The sequence below is a fragment of the Euleptes europaea genome, chromosome 19, assembly GCF_029931775.1.
Source record: "Euleptes europaea isolate rEulEur1 chromosome 19, rEulEur1.hap1, whole genome shotgun sequence".
NCBI lineage: Eukaryota > Metazoa > Chordata > Lepidosauria > Squamata > Sphaerodactylidae > Euleptes > Euleptes europaea.
In genome coordinates, this window is record NC_079330.1 from 33,428,760 (window position 1) to 33,448,377 (window position 19,618).

General features: G+C 44.0%; 1 protein-coding gene across 2 annotated transcripts in view; it reads left to right on the plus strand.

The window, feature by feature from the left end:
* The first annotated feature begins 6,183 nt into the window (after positions 1-6,183).
* The window catches only part of TADA2A (transcriptional adaptor 2A), a 30,841-nt gene continuing 17,406 nt past the window's right edge, over positions 6,184-19,618 (plus strand). For both annotated transcript variants that reach the window (XM_056865120.1, XM_056865121.1), the window contains exons 1-8: positions 6,184-6,217; positions 6,896-7,002; positions 8,999-9,058; positions 10,345-10,436; positions 11,683-11,840; positions 14,608-14,696; positions 15,293-15,365; positions 16,357-16,420. In XM_056865120.1, the coding sequence (XP_056721098.1) occupies positions 6,193-6,217; positions 6,896-7,002; positions 8,999-9,058; positions 10,345-10,436; positions 11,683-11,840; positions 14,608-14,696; positions 15,293-15,365; positions 16,357-16,420 (668 nt within the window). In that variant the 5' untranslated portion in view covers positions 6,184-6,192. The remainder of the gene's footprint in view (positions 6,218-6,895; positions 7,003-8,998; positions 9,059-10,344; positions 10,437-11,682; positions 11,841-14,607; positions 14,697-15,292; positions 15,366-16,356; positions 16,421-19,618) is intronic.

Sequence of the window (19,618 nt, forward strand, 5' to 3'; positions counted from 1 at the left end):
AGGAGCCATATAGGAGCTGAGCCATAGTTTTCGCTTTATACAGTTTAAAGGCTGTGAGAATAACCACCATGTGATCGTAGAAATCTAACTATACTATTTGCAGATCTTTCTCCCTGATCTGCCACATGTTTACAATGGTTAGTCTTAGATCCCGTTGCTTGAACCACAACCCCCAGGTACTTAAAACTGATCACTTGCTCTATCTGATGCCCCTTGAGTGGCCATAACCTAGTTTTCTGATTTTTCCCAAAAGCGATAATTTTGGTTTTCTGATAATTAATTGTGAGATATTCCTCATCACAATATTTTGCTAGCCTCTTGAGGGCTCTTCTTAGCCCTATGGGGGTTTTAGAGAGTATAACTGTGTCATCAGCATATAACAGCCTTCCAATATGCCTTTTTGCGAGCTTGTGGGGATGGAATTCAGAATTTCCCAGGTGACTTATCAGATCGTTTATATAGAAGGCAAACAGCGAGGGCGCCAGCAGGCATCCCTGTCGGACCCCTCTAAAAGTTCTAACTGGGTCAGTAAGATGTCCTTTCCTGCTACATCTAACCCTTACAAATGTTTGGTCATGTACGATCCACATAAGAAACAGTCTATATTTCTATCAATATTTGATGCCATCAGTTTACTCCATAACCTGGACCTTGACACTGAATCAAAAGCAGCCCTCAAGTCAACAAAGGCAGCAAACAGAGATACTGGGCCTGAAGAAGCATATTTCTCGATTAGATGTAGTAACGTAACACAATGATCTAAAGTGGATCTACCTGTTCTGAAGCCTGCTTGCTCATCGGCTAGGATCTTTTCTTGTTCCATCCAAAGAATCAGTTTGTCTAATAGATATTTTGCATACAGCTTTGCTGTTATATTCAACAGACTAATTGGCCTATAATTTGCCGGGTTCTCTTTTTGGCCTTTTTTATAAAAAGGAACTATTATAGCTGTACCCCATGATTTGGGAATAAGGCCAGTCTCATTAATGAATGTAAAAAGAGGGGCCAAAAAAGAGGCCCACCACTCCTTGTTCGCTTTTAAAAACTCCAGGGGGATTCCATCTGGCCCTGGGGCTTTGGCATTCCTCAGCTGGCTAATGAGGGATTCAACTTCCCTTGGGGTTACAGAAGGCCATTTTGAAAGGTTCTCAATTTCAAAGGGAGGAAGGGAAGGCACTTCATCCTTATACATTTTGCTAAAAAAGCGGACCCATCTATCTGGAGGGATACAAGATGCTGTTAGTGACCTTGGTTTAGCAAGCCGACCGGAAACCAGCTTCCAAAACAGTGACGATTTTTTATCTTTAGCTTCCTTGATAAGCTCTTGTCATAACTCTCTAAAGATTTCCTTTTTTCTGCACTGAATCAGGGCTTTATATTCTCTTTTTAGGATTAACAGTGAAGAGTAAGCTTCCGTCTTTGAGTTTTCTTCTGTATTTCGACAGCGCTGGTAGGCTTTCTTCAACTCATTTTTTTGCTACTATGCACCTTGAATCGAACCAAGGCTTATTAAAATTTCCGGGTCTCACTATCCTGTCTGTAAAGGGATGGAAGAGTATAGGCCTTAGTTTGTCCACCAGTTTTTCATAATCTGCTATGGGATCCAAAGCTTCTGATTGTCCCACCCCTGGATGGTCACACAGAGGGGAGTCATCCCTAATTAGGCAGTCCTTCAGCCTCTGTGCAAGTTTGAAGGACCATCTGGCTCGGCAACCAAAATGAGCCGTGGGAGAGATTTGTATGGGGAATCGAAGATGCAGGTCCTCTGCACCTAGACAGATCTGCAAGTATATGGGGAAATGATCACCCTCTAGATAGGGCGGGACTTTAAATTTTCCTACCTGGGGAACCAGGGCTTTACAGACTAGCACATAATCAATTGTGCTAGCCCTAGTCCCTGCCATAAAGGTATATTCACCTGGAATGTCCTCCCCAGTTGAGCCGTTCAAAATATATAACCCCAGTCTCTAGGCGAATTTGAATAAGCAAGCCCCAGCGAAATTTACATACTGATCTTTTGAAACCCTGTGGTGGTGTGGATATTCATGACCCTCATCAGGAGCACTGAAGGTCATCTTATATTTGGTAGCTAAACAGGTATCATTAGGACCTAAGCGTGCATTTAAATCACCTACCAACATGAATGAGGCCTGTGGATGGTCGAAAATTAATTCTCTTACATAATGTTCCAAAAGCCGCCAGTTTTCCTCAATCTCTACCTTTGTACTTACAGGCAGTAAATAAACATTTATTAAGACCAGGCTTCCCTTCTCCCAAGTTACAGTAATTGCCATAGCTAACTGTTTTAGGGAGGGTTTCATTATACATTTCTCTCTCAGGGCGGTTGAAATGAGAATAGCTAGGCCCCCTTTTAGCCTTCCCGGGCCCTTCCCCGGTACTGCGTTAATTTTAAAGATATTAAACCCATCCAGGACCAGATCTGCATCTGACCACGTTTCCTGCACAGCAATGATATCATAATTGCGTCTGAAGAAAGGAATGTCCGGGTATTGAGACAGGCAGCGAGTCCATCCTGCCACGTTCCACGAAAGGATCTCAATATCATAGGGGGCTCTCTTCTGGAGTTAATCTGCCTGCTGTATCTCTTCAAGGGTTCCATCAGGATCATGAAAGACACATCCATTTGGTACCTTAATGGGAACAATGGGGTCAGGGAGTTGGTAGTTTCTTTGTACATTTGTATGTCTAGGTGTGCCTAAAAATATGCTGGTGGCTCCTGGGTCATACCAACTTTGCTTTGGTGCATATTAGGGCTTCCATCGTTACATCTAAACGTCCTTGCTTTTTCACCCTTACTTATCTTCCTGTTTTCATCCACCTGTGTCGGGTATGTGGTCGAGGTCAGGCCCTTAACCCCCACCGACATCAGTTGTTCTGGGTCCTCACAGGTTTGTATTCGACCTAACTTCCCTTTTTTCCTGTCTCCCTGAAGTTTACTTTTTACAAATTTTAATCTTTCATGTATGCATGATTGTTCATTTGTAGGGAGGAGATCAAATTGCATCAACAGTTCCTCTTCTATTGTATTTTCTAGGTGACAGTGAACAGGAGTATCAAAGGCAACATCGGGTTGTCCATTTCCACTGTCCCCTTGCCAAGATTGCATCGGCATACAGTTATCTGTACTTTGCAGGTCGGTGGTGTCATTCCATCTAATTAGATCTGCTTGTGTGTTGACCTCCATTGGGGCATCCCTCTTCTCTTCTCTTGGCATGTGCACATTTTTCAATGGCTGAGGGCCCAGGGAGGTTAGTCATATTAGAAAAAACTCTAGTTGGAAAAACCCCTTTTTTCTCAAGCACTGCTTTTGACCCCTGTATTAGTCACGGAATATCTGAGGAGGCGAAGGTCAAAAGGATCCTTTGTTACTGATTTATGAAATTTAGCGGCTTCACAGCCATCAGGTCAATCCGATGTCGATTTATCGTGAGCAACTCACTCAGGTGTCCTTTAGCCAGATGGACCTCCTTCCAGTTTGGTATGTAGCCTCTAAACTTACAGATTGCCAAGTTAATCTTATTCTTCTGGAGTACCAGCTTTGAGGGTAGATTCTCCCCAGTCTCTTCCCTACCCTTTACACATTCCCACTTCCTCTCCAGTGCTGGGCTGCTCCGCTTTTCTCTTTGAGGCTCTGGCTTCAAAGTTGTTTGTATAGTTCGGGGGACCTTGTTTTGAGTTGCTGCCACAGTAACCGACTGGGGCTGTTCCTTTCTCAATTGAAAGCATACGGGCCGCCTAAACTCCCGGACTGGACCTGGCAACCCGATATGCAGGCACACAACTACTGTTCCAGCCGCACGCCTGCTCCAAACGCTACTGGACGGCCGCTGCGCACTCCGGTGAAACTGACACAGCCGCTCCTGCGAGCTCTGTGCAGCCAGCAGCTAGGAAATAGAAGCAAGGGCAACCTCCAGTGAACCTGAGAGACTCCATGTTCCTGTGCAAACTCTGTTCCAGCCGCAGCCATGTCGTGGAAAGCAGACAGTCACATAGTCAGTGCCAACACCCCCCTTTCCCATTGCAACATCAGCAGCTTAATGGGCAATCAGCAGCGATCCTGATATCAGCGATGAGTCGTTCCTCCAGCTATTCAGCAGCGATCCCCAGACGTTTGCAGAGATCGCGCCTATTGTTCCAGAACGTTAATCACTTCAGCAGAGATCTCCCGGGTCCTCCCGGGTTGCTAAAGCCATTGGAATCAGAATAGATTTCCAGATTCTCACTACCCCACCCCGGCAGCCACAGACTAACCCTTTTGTCACCTTTTGTCACCTGGGAACCTAGGAGGGGTAAATCCCCTCACCCCGCCCCCAGAAAAACAGTATATCTGGTGTGCCCCCAGCCCATAGCGTTACCTTAGGTCTTTCCTGGCATCCTTGCCGTTACTCTGTTGGCTTGGTTTTGCAAAGCCTGACCACTCTCCCGCCTTGCTGGCCAAGTCTACTGGAACCCCTTGCCCCCGCCTTTGCTCTTAATTTCTTCTGTCTTAGTCTACATGAACTTGAACAACTCCTCTTCAAGAACAGTAAATATCACCCCATCAACAATCCCTGCCACGTTGGCGTGCTTGTATTACTCTCTTTGCATTTCTTAGATTTCTATGTATGTGTGTATGCATCACTGATTTGAAAGAAAACAACATAAACACTCTTAATTCGAAATCCCTTGCTTCAGTCTTTATTTAAAGGTCACAGTTACCGGATATGGTATACAAAGGTTGCTCTCGCTATATAAATATTGTAGTTTGCCATCTTGCTTGCTAATTCCCCAAGTTAAAGAGCAATTTGGCTAACACACTTTAGGCTTAGGTGTTGGTGGTGGGGGCCATGACTGCTGCCCCTTGATCCTCAGCTGCTGCACTTCTAGGGTGAGCCACCCCACCTGGAGGCAGATCCCTTACAGCTTATTAAAGATGCACTCCACCGTCTTTGCAATCAACTCTGACCTCCTGTTCTCCTCCCACAAAATCTGATTTATATCATAAGGGGACTGTTGAGGGACCATCTGCCCTCCTTCCAAATTAAACTCGTTCTCAGGAGGGGTGAAACTTTCTTTCTCTCTTCCATTTGTAGTCTCAGTTGCACTTTCGTTTTCAATCTTCATAAAAAAGAAATCATCTAATTTGGCTTGCTTAGAGGGCTCAGACGCTTTCCTCGCCCCACTCTTTTATCCGGTTGTGCTCTTTCATTGTTATTGGTCATTACTTCATTCTCTGTTAATCTGTCCAGGGATGTTCCAGTCTCCTGAAGTTGATCACGTTCAATTAAGGAGTTTGAGGGGGCAGGGACATCTGCAGCAAGGCTAGCATATCTATTTCTTTGTAGAGGTTCTTCTCTCTGAAGTTGTTCCTTTAACCATAGGTCTAGACCTTGAAGTTCTTTAAGTGTCGCTTGCTTTCGAGGCGGGGAAATATTTGTCTTCTGAGAGGTACGACCACGTTTTTTCCCCATTATAAAGTATTAAGTCTATAGAAAGCAAGGCTCTCAGTAATACCAATTGTTTTCAAAACAAAGCTGCCTGCAGTATCATTTAATTGCAGCACATCGTAGCTAGCTTCTGTTACGCTCAAGGTTCCCGGTCTCAAGGTTACGCAGCCTTCTGAAGATAATTCAGGGCTAATTGGCAGCTTGAGTTATAGCTTGTTGGCAGGGTAAATTGTCTTTAGTTGTCTTTAGGTGCACTTAAAACACACTTAAGATATCAAAAGTTAAAAAGAGTCTTTTGTAATGCAATTTTAAAATGGATAAGGATAAAAAATACCAAAATAATACCGGAGCAACAGACTGCAGCTGCTGAGTCAACGCCTACCGGAAACAGACTTGAGAACCGGGTTTGATTCCCCACACCTCCACATTAGTGGCGGAGGCTAATCTGGTGAACTGGATTTGTTTCCCACTCCTACACACGAAGCCAGCTGAGTGACCTTGGTCAAGTTACAGTTCTGTTAGAGCTCTCTCAGCCCACCTACCTCACAGGGTGTCTGTTGTGGGGAGGGGAAGGGAAGGTGATTGTAAGCTGGTTTGATCCTTCCTTAAGTGGTAGAGAAAGTTGGCATATAAAAACCAACTTCTTCTTCTTCATAACTTTTTTGCAGTGCCAGGAGACTGAAAAGTTTCATTCAAAGGAGAGGCAGTTTCTCTGGAGCGCTACTCAGGATCCAGAAGGAAGAACATGGAGCGCTTGGCATCTTTCAGCAGTAAGTATTTTCACTGAAAGATTGCAGATAGCTTTTTAAATGCTTCCAATTCAGGAGCTACATTATCTTAATAAGCATTTAACATTGGGCAAAAGATTCAAAGGAGGAAAATAGACCTAGTTAGGTCAGACTTGAATGTGGAAGGTGTATTAATGCGGCTGCACAACTCAGTGTGTTTCCCAACCACATTCCGGTAGGATTATGAAACAGAATCAGAATGGGAGTTTATTGAGTGGGCCCAGTTCTTAATGGTTGGGGCTACTAGGGGCAAGAAGCAGTGTTAGCCTTCACCCCTGTGGTGTTCCTGAGTACACCTTTTGTTCTCTCTTAGCAGTGAACGCAGCACTGCCTCAATCCAGAAAAGGGGATCTACTCACAGGAGAATCTGTGAGCAGATTCTCATAGGAGTTACATACCATCTTAGTTGGAGTTTTAAAAAGATTTCCCACATGTTTCCATTTATCACATCTTGGGTACAGGTTTCCCCTAATACAACCCCATTCCAATTCTGGGAAAAGCTTTAAACTTTTTTCTTTATTATTATTTGCAGTGAACCAGAATCTGGGACATAACATGAATAGGTGGCGTTATCAGTTACAGCTTTGATAACAAATGAAGGCATCTGGGCTTGCAAAAGGCTACTTAAGTTATATTTTTATGGTCTTGTTGGCTTCACAGATGATCCTTTTGACAAGCCACCGTGCCGAGGGTGTTCCTCCTACCTTGCAGAACCTTACATCAAGTGTGCCGAATGTGGGCCACCTCCCTTCCTGCTGTGCTTGCAGGTAAACTACCTTTATGAGCGGAGAGAAGAATTCATAAGGATGAGCTTACCAAGTATGCAGCATATTCCAAGGACATTGAGAGTCAGTGTCTGGATAATCAGGAAACAGTTGAGACCTGTCAGTATTTGGGGGGGATTTTAATTGAGTGCGAACATATATTTTTACCTTATTTTGTATCATCAGTCTTGGCCTTATTTTTTATCCCCTGTCAATAGAACACCAAGTGATGCTGCAGTTTGCTGCTGGATAGGGCTAACCATCATAGACTGGTTCAGGCTGTTGATGACAGAGCCATGAAAAAGCAGTAATAGATGAACAAGTTATTCTTTATCGCTCCTCTGCTATAAAGTAAAGGTGGTTTATACAAGTCAGGGTTTTATTGTGCAACACCACAGGCAATAACAGTAGTGAAAGTATTTATTCATTGATAAAAGGCATCTTGGGTTGCTGTAAGACATGGGTTGCCAGATAGCCGCTGGGGGCAGGACATCTCTGCCCCCAGCTCCCACTACCTACTGCCACTGCAGTAGTCGGCAGGAGAAAAATTAAGTAAAAAATTGTTGTTGGCACAATGGTTTACATCAGGGGTGGGGAACCTTTTTTCCGCCAAGGGCCATTTGGATATTTATAACATCATTCACGGGCCATACAAAATTATCAACTTAAAAATTAGCCAGATGACCACCACCCCCGCGCACGGGCAACCAGGCAGGCATCCGACCAATGGCGCACTTGCCCACCTGGTGGCACAGGATGGTCTTTTGCACCAGCCGGGCGTAGCTGTTCAGCCGTAAGACGGAGTTGCTCCTGCTCCGTGTGGTGGGGCCAGATTCTACAGCTGGCTCCTGCTACCTCCACCTGCAGGGATGAAATGAGGACACATTGGCTAAAAACACCCCCTCCCCTTCGCACATTCTGTTCCTGCCCCCTTTAACCCCCCCATCGTCGCCACTTCCACCCCCAGCCCTCTTGTAGTACAGAGGGAATACGTTTCTCCATGGCCCTGGAGGTAAAGGGTTAACACAGTTTCTTGGACGGTCCTAGCAGCTCCATAGCTAAAGACTCTTCTGCAAGGGGGGAAAAGGGTTCCTTTTCTTGCAAAACAAACTCACATCCGCCTTGAATAGAGGCTATTCCTGTCTGCGGGAGGAGGCGGATCACCAGTGTCAGATCCTTCTGAGCTAGAGATCTGCCAGGACCCACAAAGGGCCAGACCAAATGATTTCGCGGGCCTTAAATGGCCCCCGGGCCTGACGTTCCCCAACCCTGGTTTACATGATGCCGCTCTGCGAATTGCCAGGATCTCTGTGGTAAAACCATAGTTTCCAGCAATTCCTAGAGCAGTATGACGTCACTTTTGAGTTTTCCCTGGAATTGATGTAACATTATTGTACCAACATCACCCCCGTCTCCCCCTCCCAGCCTCCTCCCATTTGTCACCCACGGGCTGCCAACCCTAGGCATTACTGTTCAACCGTCTGTTATTAACAAATATTTTGGAGATTACAGCATCCATGATTCCTACCCACATACTTTATTATATTTTTATCCCATCCTTCCTCCACAGAGTTCGGGGTGGCAAACAAGCTTCTTTCTCCCCATTTTAGCCTCACAAGAACCTAGCAGGGTAGGTTAGGGTTAACATGAGGGACTAGTCCAAAGTCACCCACTGAGTTCCATGGCAAGATTGAGATTCGAACCCAGGTCCCCCAAATGCTAATCAGATATTTTAACCACTGCTGGCTCTCCACACTATCTTAGATCTTTCATAGGTGCTGAATGGATATTGTCGCTCTATAACAATGCTGCTGCTGTTTGTTTGATTTAATGGTTTTAAATGTGAATGTTTTATTTTTCTGGATTCAGCTGTGATCTCGGAAGAGGCAGAGATAAATATTTTAAATTAACAAAAGACAAGTTTTTTACAGAAAGGAAAAAGAAAAGTTTCCATATGGCAGACTGCTTCCTTTATTTATTGTTATATTTTGGTTTGCAGTGTTTCACAAGAGGGTTCGAATACAAGAAACATCGCAGCGATCACACCTATGAAATTATGGTGAATATGCTATTTTTATGAACACTTCTTAGTTTTTTGTAGTTCTGAACCTAGGAGATTAATCCTTCCATTAGAATTTTCACTGTTTCTTACTTGGCAGAATAATAATGCTTTTGTTCACTTACAATCTTAACCAGAAAAACACTTTTGTTAATCTCCTGACCTACATAATAATTATAACTTCTACCCCATGGAAACTCTTAAAGCAAGTTTCCGTTAAACACGTTATTCTATTTTTTCTTTTCTTTAATCATTCATGTCTTATTGCTTCTGGAATTACAGCCCACAGATATGCTAATGGTGAGGTCTTTGTTATGTTCTAGAATGACACTTTTATAAGCTAATAGTAATTAGGCTTTTGAGATATTTACATTATTATGACATAATTAAATTCTTGTGTGGTACCACTGAAGCTTTTAAATTGTTAGTATGAGAATGTGACATCTTGTCCCCAGCTACTGGAACAGTAGTTTTGCTTTTTTGCATGTAGAGCAGGAATGGCATTATATATGTCAGGAATGGCATTTAAAGTCCTGAATACAAAATCTGGCTTTTTTCTGGAGAGAGTCATTGAGTTACAAATCGGAACACCAATTCAGACTTTGGTGGTAGGAAGAGGTATCTTGGAAAGACCCACTCCTGAATATGTTCAAGGTTAAATTGCTAACAACAAAAAAGCAGTATATTTTATTTTTTGTGGCTATTGTTATGGTTTTTTTAACCTTATAACTATAGCAATATTATCATCACAGGTCATTAGCTTTTTTTAAGTAAAGGGATTTGTGTGAGGCATGGGCACCTGCCACATAGGCCTCTTTAACTGCTTATAAAAATATAGTTGTGTGTGTGTAGATTCCTAAAGAATAAATCAAGGAGTGTGGAACAGTATAGCGGCACTCAAAGGTGGGCAGGGAACGTCACACAAAACATGTTCAGGGTTTCAGGAAAGCAACCATGGATGATCCAAGCCATACAGACAAGCAATGAGTAAATCTGCAAAAAAGGTTTTCTATCCCATTTCCCCCCAGAAATATTAAATGACATTTTAATATGGGCAGAGTTAAAAGTATTCAGGCTGAGTTATCATCGAAGGTTAATCCATGAAAAGGTGGGGGTTTAGCATGACACTTTTATACCTTTTTTTTCTTTTCTTACTGCCGCTTATCCTGATCATTAGGGATGAGATAGAAAAGTTTCAAAACAGCTTAAATTCCACTGAAGTCAATAGGATTTAAGCAGCCTAACTGTGCAGGAAAAAATTTAAACCCTTTTGACCCCTTCTCCAGACTTCCAATTTCCCAGTCCTTGATCCTACCTGGACAGCTCAGGAAGAAATGGCCCTGCTAGAAGCTGTGATGGATTGTGGCTTTGGAAACTGGTGAGAATTTATTGGGGATTGACAGATGTTAAAGCACCATTATTTTAGAGGGTATTTTAGAGTTGGATTTTACTTGTGTTTTATATTTTGTTATCTGTTGTTGTTGAAGAATTGTTCTTTTTTGTTGAATACTGCCCAGAGCCCTGCTTTGGCAGGGGGAGTGTGGAATACAAATAAAATATTAATGTTATTAGTATTAGTATTAAAATCCATATGGGACATCTGTCTGATTTCAGTGGGTATGCAATTAGATGGTTTTCAGGGGTATGCAGGGTGTTGGACTAGATGGCCTGTGTGGCCCCTTCCAACTCTGATTCTATGATTCTAGAGCAGGGGTCTGCAAACTGCGGCTCCCGAGCCGCATGCGGCTCTTTGATCCATTGAGTGCGGCTCTCCAAACTTGGTTCGGAGCCCCTGCTCTTGCGCCTGCAGCCGGGCTGCGGAGCCAGCGCGCCTGAGAGAGAGAGAGAGAGCGCGAGCAAGCGCGAGAGAGCAGGCGAGCGGGCGTGCTGTCTCTCCCCCACCCGCCGTGGAGAATGGCCAGGTCCCCCTTTCCCTTGCCCTCAATGGTTAGTAGGCTAAAGCCTCCCCTCCCCTCTAGCTGTGCGATTGCTGGGCGGGCGGCTCGGCGGTTCCTGCCCCCCGCCCGCCTATCAGCTGTTGGGACCTGGCCTCCGGCTGAGTCCCATTGGGAGGCCATGTCTACCCACTGGCTTTCTTGGCGGTAGACCTGGACTCCGAGGAGGGGAAAAAATCCCCCTTCAGAGGCCAGGTCTACCAATTGGCTTCTATGGGCCTCCGGAGGCCAGGTCTACTGCCAAGAAAGCCAATGGGTAGACCTGGCTTCCCAATGGGACTCAGCCGGAGGCCAGGTCTACCAATAGGCTTTTATGGCGGTAGACCAGGCCTCCAGACAAGGACTCCAGATGGGGAGGGGGAAATGGCAGGGACTTACAATTTAATTTTTATCAATAAATAAGATCACTGTTAAGTATGATATCAAGTTTTATTCAGTGTACCTGTAGTTTAATTAAGACTTAAAACTTTAATTAAAGTTTATTAAGTTAATAAACAGTGTACCTACCTATATAGTTTCAGTTTAAGAAATTTGGCTCTCAAAAGAAATCTCAATCGTTGTACTGTTGATATTTGGCTCTTTTGACTAATGAGTTTGCCGACCCCTGTTCTAGAGCGATCAGCATTTCTATCAAATCATTGTTTAACTGGTTCCCTTCCCTACCCCCAGGCAAGATGTAGCCAATCAGATGAGCACAAAGACTAAAGAGGAGTGTGAGAAACATTATATGAAACACTTCATCAACAACCCCCTCTTTGCTTCCACATTGTTAAGTCTGAAGCAGGCAGAAGAAAACCAACTCACTGACACAGCCATTCCCTTTTACCGTAAGTGTATGTTGCAGAGATGGGTGCAGAGTCCCCCATTCTTTTATTTTCTGTCCCCCTGGTGGTCTTCAGAGAAAGGACTATGGAGGATGCAGACAGGTTTACCTTTTAACAGCCAAGAAATCAATGGTGTTTGGCTAACAAAAAGTTTTGTTGTAAAATAATAATTTTTCCATGTGCTGTTCAAACCATTGCTATAGTAAATTCAGGAAAAGGGGAATAAATCCACAGGATACCCTTAAATTATCCTGGTCTGGTGTGATTATAGGTGGGTGGAGGCAAGCAGTTTGGTGACTTTATAATAAGCATTTAACATCAGAAATCACTATGACTTGCAAGCTTTTCACTATGGGAATAATCTTAGGTGGGGGGTGAAAACACATACATGTTTACCATCAGTTTTGAAGACAGCACAAATGTGTGTTTGTGCAGTTATAGATCTTGGCAAGCTGATTCCAAAATGTAGTTAAATAAACTGGTGTCATCTTGAAAACATGTAAACATTTTGTGCATTTGTTCCATTTTAAGAAGTATACTTTTCCTGCAGAGATTATCTCCCCTAGGAAACATATCAGATGAAAAATAGCTTTTAAATACCATAGTGTTGAATTTCCATTTTAGCAGTCTGTTCTTAATACTTGCCCTATTCATCGCCGCTCAATTACTTTATTGCAGACTGTTGCCTTTACAGCTTAGCTTCCACAGTAAATTGTTGGTCTTGGAGTCAAAGCAAACTGCAGAAAATTTCATGAATTCAGAACATGCAATTTAGCCTCATCTTCTGTACAGATTTAGACATTTGTATTTCCAATTTATGCACACGTTAACTTCAGATTTTGGTAAAGGGATGTGTCAATACTGAATTTGCAGTGGTGTATTTTAATTTTTGGATTAAGCGGTTTTAATTAAGATTATTTCATGTAAAATTTCATTTTTAGTTAGTATTTAAAAGATCTAAGTTGGCTTTCTAATTTATGAATGGTTAACTTTGGGCTATAACATTGCAATCACTCAATATACCATGGCATAATAGATCACTTTTGCTATGAGAGTTTTCTTAATAAATTACATTGAGTATAAATGCACACAAAACAGAGCAGGTGACTAGGTTTAAGTACTTAGGGGTGGTATTGCAGGCCTCAGGTTCTTGGAAAGCCCATTGTCAGCACTCAACAGATGCTGGACAAAAATCCGCCCATATTATAATTAATTTTTTACGAACCACTGGTGGACATTTTGTCCCAGCTGCTCTTAAATTATTTCAAGCTGAAACATTGGCCCAACTTCTATACAAGACCATGACAGGGCCTCCCTCCTCTCACTTTGCTCCTTTGGAACTGGTGCAAACGAAGTTCTTGAGGGCAGCTCTTCAACTTCCTTGCTGTGTGTCAAATGCTATTCTGCACCTGGAGACAAGCAAGATCAAAGTAGAGGCTAGCGTATGTCTTGTTTTTATCTACCTCTGGCTTAAGTTAAACCTAAACCCTCAAGTCCTAACTCCCTTGATTCTTCAAGTTAACTACCAATCTACGTGGCTGAAGGCAGAGCCAAGTTGGCTGAGTTGGGTTTCTCCTCTCAATCAGCCATGGAAATGGGGTATGATCAGGTGAGGCAACTATAAAACAAAGGATAATGTTGCTCATAGGCAAAAACCCACAGGTTACAGCAGGAAAGGCAAAGTTTTGTACAGTGGCCTGTAGAATCCTTCAGACGCTGTTGAGAACGCTGGTATACCAACAATTTTAAAGTGTAGTATAATTAGTTTACAATAACTGATTTATAATTTGTGGAAACCTGTGGTCAGAGTGTAATGTTAAGGGTTTCTGGTGGAAAATTGTGAAGAGCTGTGCTGGCCTATAACTGTTTTTAATAAAGATTGATTGACTGAATAAATTATATCATCATAGACTAGCTAACAAAATGCCAAGTTGTGTTATTATGCGGTCCTTAAGATAATTTTACTGTGGTTCCGAACTAAGATTCCAATGCAATACACACTTACACAGGAGTAAGGCCCATTGAACTGAGCAGGATAATTCTGAATAAACCTGCATAAAATTGGGCTGTGTGGTGACATTCTTAATTATATTTAAGACTGAACTGTGGGATTTACTTCTGAGTATGGTTGGAGTTGAGTTGCAAATGACCCTAGACACAAACTTATATGGAATATCAAACTAAGTCATCATTTATTTTCTTCTGCAAGGGCAAAGGAATATCCATTTTTAGAACAGTTACACTGCATTCCTGAAGGGGGGGGGTGAACTGCGGTGACCAGGACATCACAGCTGAGAAGCCTCCTCAGAGGCTTCCTGGCTGCCATGGAGGGGAAAAAAGCAATTTTTCCAAAATAAAACCAGGAAGAAAGGTTTTTTCCCCCCATAGGGAAAAATGGGCCTGTGGCACCTCAAAAGGTGGTGCAGGACTGCCGCCATCCCGGGAGGTGTTCCCAGGGCAAAAGGGATTTGGAAGCTGCCTAATGGCAGTTCTGTCCTCCAAAACACCCCAGGAACGCCTCCCAGGACGCCGGCACGGGGACTTGTGCCGGGAGAACACTGGCAGGAGACCCTGCCAGCACCCAAGCACAGTGCAAGTGGCATGGACACTGGTGTAGGGGTCATGCCGGCTCCTAAGAGTATTCGGGCTCCCCCTTCAGGAGTGCACTGTTAGCTGCCTTTTTACTTTGTGTAGGATGCATTTAAAGTGGCAGATGTTTAAAACTAAGTAAAATGTGGTGGCAGATTGCTCTTGTTTTTTTCTTTTCCAGCATCTGAAGATCCTCCACGCCCTACCTTCGATTCTCTGCTCTCCAGAGATATGGCTGGATACATGCCGGCAAGAGCAGACTTCATTGAGGTAGGATCTCAGGGGTTGTCTTTGCTTTTCATACTGGAAATAAATATGAAAGCCTTGTGGTTTCAATGTACAATATCCTCACTGAATGCAGCTGGAAAGGATTATTCATGTCACTATTCTAGTACTTGTAGATATCTTTTTTGAAGACTTAGGGTTTGCACTGTAAATGTTAGAACACACATAAACCGTTGAGAACAAACTGGGAGTACAGAAGGAAGGGTTTAGGACACAGTAGGTGCAGCAGAGAAAGTAATTTGGCTGCTGGGGAAGTAATTGAACAGCTGGGCAGAGTTGTCACAGGCCCAGAGATATGAAAGCCGTTTATTCTCTTTACCTGCCCTGTATTTCTTTCATCAGTTAAGCACAATGAGGGCTTTTTTCTGCACATATTCAGCATTCTTAACTCAGTTTGATTTTGGAAGGTATGTCCTCATCTTTTAATGGCAGGAGAAAACATTTCCTCATATATATCTTGTTTGATACTCTGTACTAAACCTGCTGTTTTTCCCCATCTCCCTTATCTAGCTTTACATTGTAAAGGGTTCTTCAAATTAACAAAGAACCATTTTTTAAAAAAAATTATTTCTCCTTCCCAGGAATTTGACAACTATGCTGAATGGGACTTAAGGGATATAGATTTTGTGGAAGATGACTCAGAACTTTTACATGGTGAGTTCTGTGCCAAGCAAGAGAGAAAAGTTAGAAAAATATTTTCCATTGTTGAAACTATTTACTTAAAAGTATTTTTGTTAATGTTACATTGTTCATTCCTTTCCCCCCCACAAAAACAATATTTTGGGTTATTTTAAGACTCTTGGATTTGTGAAAGCCCTTTGATAGCCCCCTTGTTCTGTTCATTAGCCAGTCTCTAATAATGTTTATTTAGGGAGGGTTGCTCTAACACAGAATACTCTTAGATCCCCTTCACACGTATGCACTAAAGCTTAAACATGGTTTAACATGGTTTTGGTCTCGTGCCTGCATCATTAAATAAAAGGTAAAGGTCCCCTGTGGAAGCACCGGGTCATTGCTGATCCACGGAGTGACATCACATCCCAACGTTTCCTAGGCAGACTTTGTTTATGGGGTGGTTTGCCAGTGCCTTCCCCAGTCATCTTCCCTTTACTCCCAGCAAGCTGGGTACTCATTTTACCGACCTTGGAAGGATGGAAGGCTGAGTCAACCTTGAGCTGGCTACCTGAAACCGACTTCTGTCAGGATCGAACTCAGGTCGTGAGCAGAGCTTGGACTGCAGTACTGCAGCTTACCACTCTGCGCCACAGGGCTCCTGCCTGCATCATTAAGCGTGATAATAGTGTGACCAGATGAAAGAGACCACATAGTCTTATCCATTTACACACACAGCCCTGCAGAACAGGAATGCACAGTCATGAAGCAGGTCCCTCACTGAGCAGCAAGCACCCGCAGGGACCTGTATTCTGCTTTTGATGTAGCAGCTTGAACTGTTCTCTCTAAAGTGTCTTCAAACAAGATTCAGCTTACCTCTTTCCTGCTGAGGAGCGTGGCCTTTTTCATGCTGTGATATAAAAGCAGGCAGTGTTGGTGGATCTCATGAGGATTGGGGAGATAAGCTTGGAGGTAATGCTTCATATGATAGATTTTTTTTTTGCGCTCTTTCACTATCTCTCAACTTTCACAGCTTTGAAGACTGCTGTTGTAGATGTCTATCATTCTAGGTTAAAGGAAAGGCAACGAAGGAAAAAGTGAGTCCGTGGTTACCTTTTCAGTCCTTCAAAACTGGGTGTGATTTGCCATAAAAATGTAAACTAAGTTTTTGTATAATGGTGATTCCTAAGGGCCAAACAGAAATTACAGAGGCAGCCGTATTTGTTCATGTGTTTATCTCATTTATGTATGAAATGGTTTTTGGGTGGGTCTAATTTTAAATCAAAAAGGGGGTACGGAACCCTTATCCTCCAAACGGTCCATTCCTGAACTCATTTACTCCTCGGGCTGGGTCAGATACCAGAAGTGAGCTGCATTGGTGAAAAAGTGCTCAAGAGGGATGGACCTTTGAGAAGTGAGGCAGGGGAGCTGGGGGGGCTTAGCTCTCCTCACAGGTAGATCCCTTTTCACGTTAAAATTAGACACCTACCCCCCATTGCTTTATATGTGAATGAGGAGGATTATAAACAAACGTGGCCATCCCTGCCGCATCAAGCTTGGCTCCAACTGATGAGTCACCGAATTGGTAGCGCCTGTGAAAACCAAAGCCACAAGTGTCTGTACAGACCTGCACAGTTTCTTCCAGGCACAGATCAAGGTGCTCGTTTTGGCAGAGAGCCTGGCATCCCAAGTGTCTGGCTGCAATCCTAAACACTTTCATTAGGGAATAAGCCCCATTGAGTTCAGTGGGACTTTCTTCTGAATAAACTATCTGTCTCCTCCCTCAACAAGGGACTTAGGAGAAATCAGTGATTGCACTTCACAGTAGCATTTGAGCTTTCATTTAATCTGAGGGAGGGGCAGGCGAAGATCCCTTACCTTCTGGTAAAAATGTGCACACATTAATTCAGAGGAGGAGCCATGGCTCAGTGGTAAGGCATCTGCTTGGCATCAGAAGGTCCCAGGTTCAATCCCCGGCATCTCCAGTTCAAGGGACTAGGCAAGTAGGTGATGTGAAAGACCTCTGCCTGAGACCCTGGAGAGCCGCTGCTGGTCTGAGTAGACAATACTGACTTTGATGGACCAGGGGTCTGATTCAGTATAAGGCAGCTTCATGTGTTCAGTCTTACTGGGTCATTTATGAATGAAGCAATTTTTTAAACCTGTGCTGTGACTGTTGCTACTGCTTTGTTTAGAGGTTGGGAATGTAGTTTTCTGTGCTGACTGTGGGGGGGGGTACATATTATGAATCCCACCCCCAGCATGACATTGCTAAGCTTCAGGATGAAATGAGTAATTTCTTTTTCAGCACTGAGCTTCAGAGCTGTAATGCTCTGGCTGTTGAGGTTTGAGGCTAGAGGAGCAGAAAGCTAGTCTAACCCCCCAGCCTTAGCAGTGCAATGTAAGAAGGGATCGTTTCCCACTATCCTTCACTAGGCTGCATGGGATAGAGAGGAGTTGGGGAAACGCCCCCCCCCCGCCTAATTTTGCCTCCTCCCCAATTTAGGCTGCCACAAATTATCTTGGTCCTTTTGTAGCTTAAAGAACCCTTGTGTGGGCTCTTCAGTAGAAGTGTTTTGCTTTTATACCCTATTAGTCCCCTGGCTAGAACCATTTTACCTTCAAAGTAGGCAGAGTGTTTAAAAGCTTATATCATCTTGGATCCCGGGGGGGGGGGCATAGTGTCAGAGGATGCATGTCTCATGGCAGGCATGTCTCAAACCTAATTTCACCTCCTCTCCTTCCCCTTTGTATTCCAGCATTCTGGTCTAAATATTCTGGGCCTCCTGGAGGGCTTACTGAGCTAGTTAGGAGGATTTTTTAAAATTTACAAACCAACATTTTTCTGGATACCTGAGCATCCCCTTCCCTTAATATGCAGAAACCCCTGCCTTGCCTGTTGCACTGCCCTATGGGCATGAGATCATCAAGCTTGCTATTACAAAATGCATGATACCAGTAGTTTCCATACTGCGTTGCTGGGAACCCTGGGGTTCCTTGGAAGCTTACCAGGGCTCCTCAGTGAAACCAATTAAAGGCAGGCAGTCTTCCCTGAACTACAGCTTGCCTACCATTATTGATCCTCCCTGTACCATACAATTACAGGGCACGTCGCTTGCATTCTAGGGTTTTAAGACTGTAATTGTTTACTATGTTCTGGCAAAAGCTGTAAATAAATACATATATACTAGGGTTGACATGGAGTGATGAAATGCCCAGGTGGCCTGGCCGGCATTCTGTATGAGCTGGCTATGTCCTCTAGAACATGCCCCAGAATCCTTTGCAACAGACAGAAGCGCTGTGGCAAATAAGTTGAATTGAAAACTGTTCCTCTAAGGCAGGGGTGGGGAACCTTTATTCTCCCAAGGGTCATTTGGATATTTATAACATCATTCGCGGGCCATACAAAATTAACTTAAAAATTAGACGACCAAGCCCCGAGCAGGCAGCTGCCCCAGATGATCCCCCCCTGGTGCGGGCAAGCAGGCAGGCATCCAACCGGTGGCGCACTCGCCCATCTGGTGGCACAGGATGGTCTGTTGCACCAGCCGGGCGTATACATCCAGCCACATGCCAGAGTTGCTCCTGCTCTGCATGATCAGGGCCAGATTGTACAGCTGGCTCCTGCTACCTCCGCCTGCAGGGATGAAATGAGGACACACTGGCTAAGAACTCCCCCTCCCAGCACATTCTGGCCCTGCCCCTTTTAACCCATCCATCCATTGTCATCACTTCCGCACCCAGCTCTCTTGTAGTACAGAGGAAATATGTTTCTCCATGGCTCGGGTGGGAAAGGGTTAACACAGTTTCTTGGGCGGTCCTAGCAGCTCCTTAGCTAATGACTCTTCTGCAAGGGGGAAAGAAGGTTCCTTTTCTCAGCAAAACAAACTCACATCTGCCTTGAATAGAGGCTATTCCTGTCCGCAGGAGGGGGCGGATCGCCAGTCTTAGATCCTTCTGAGCTAGAGATCTGCCAGGACCCACAAAGGGCCAGACCAAATGATTTCGCAGGCCTTATACGGCCCTCGGGCCTGACCTTCCCCACCCCTGCTCTAAGGTCAAAAGCTTTAAGATAACTGGCATACAGCTGCAGCAGGGAATCCCAACTTTTTTGGGGGGCAGGGTCAAGCCTGTCCCCTCCTTGAACCCCTCCCAAGCTATGAAAACTTATCAGCATATCCTGTAATATGTTCAGCCCTCCTTCCCCTACAATCAGGAAACAGGAACTCCACTTTAGAGCATATTTGTGGCAGTCCATTTACAGCCACACGCATCCAGCCTGACAGTAACGTTCG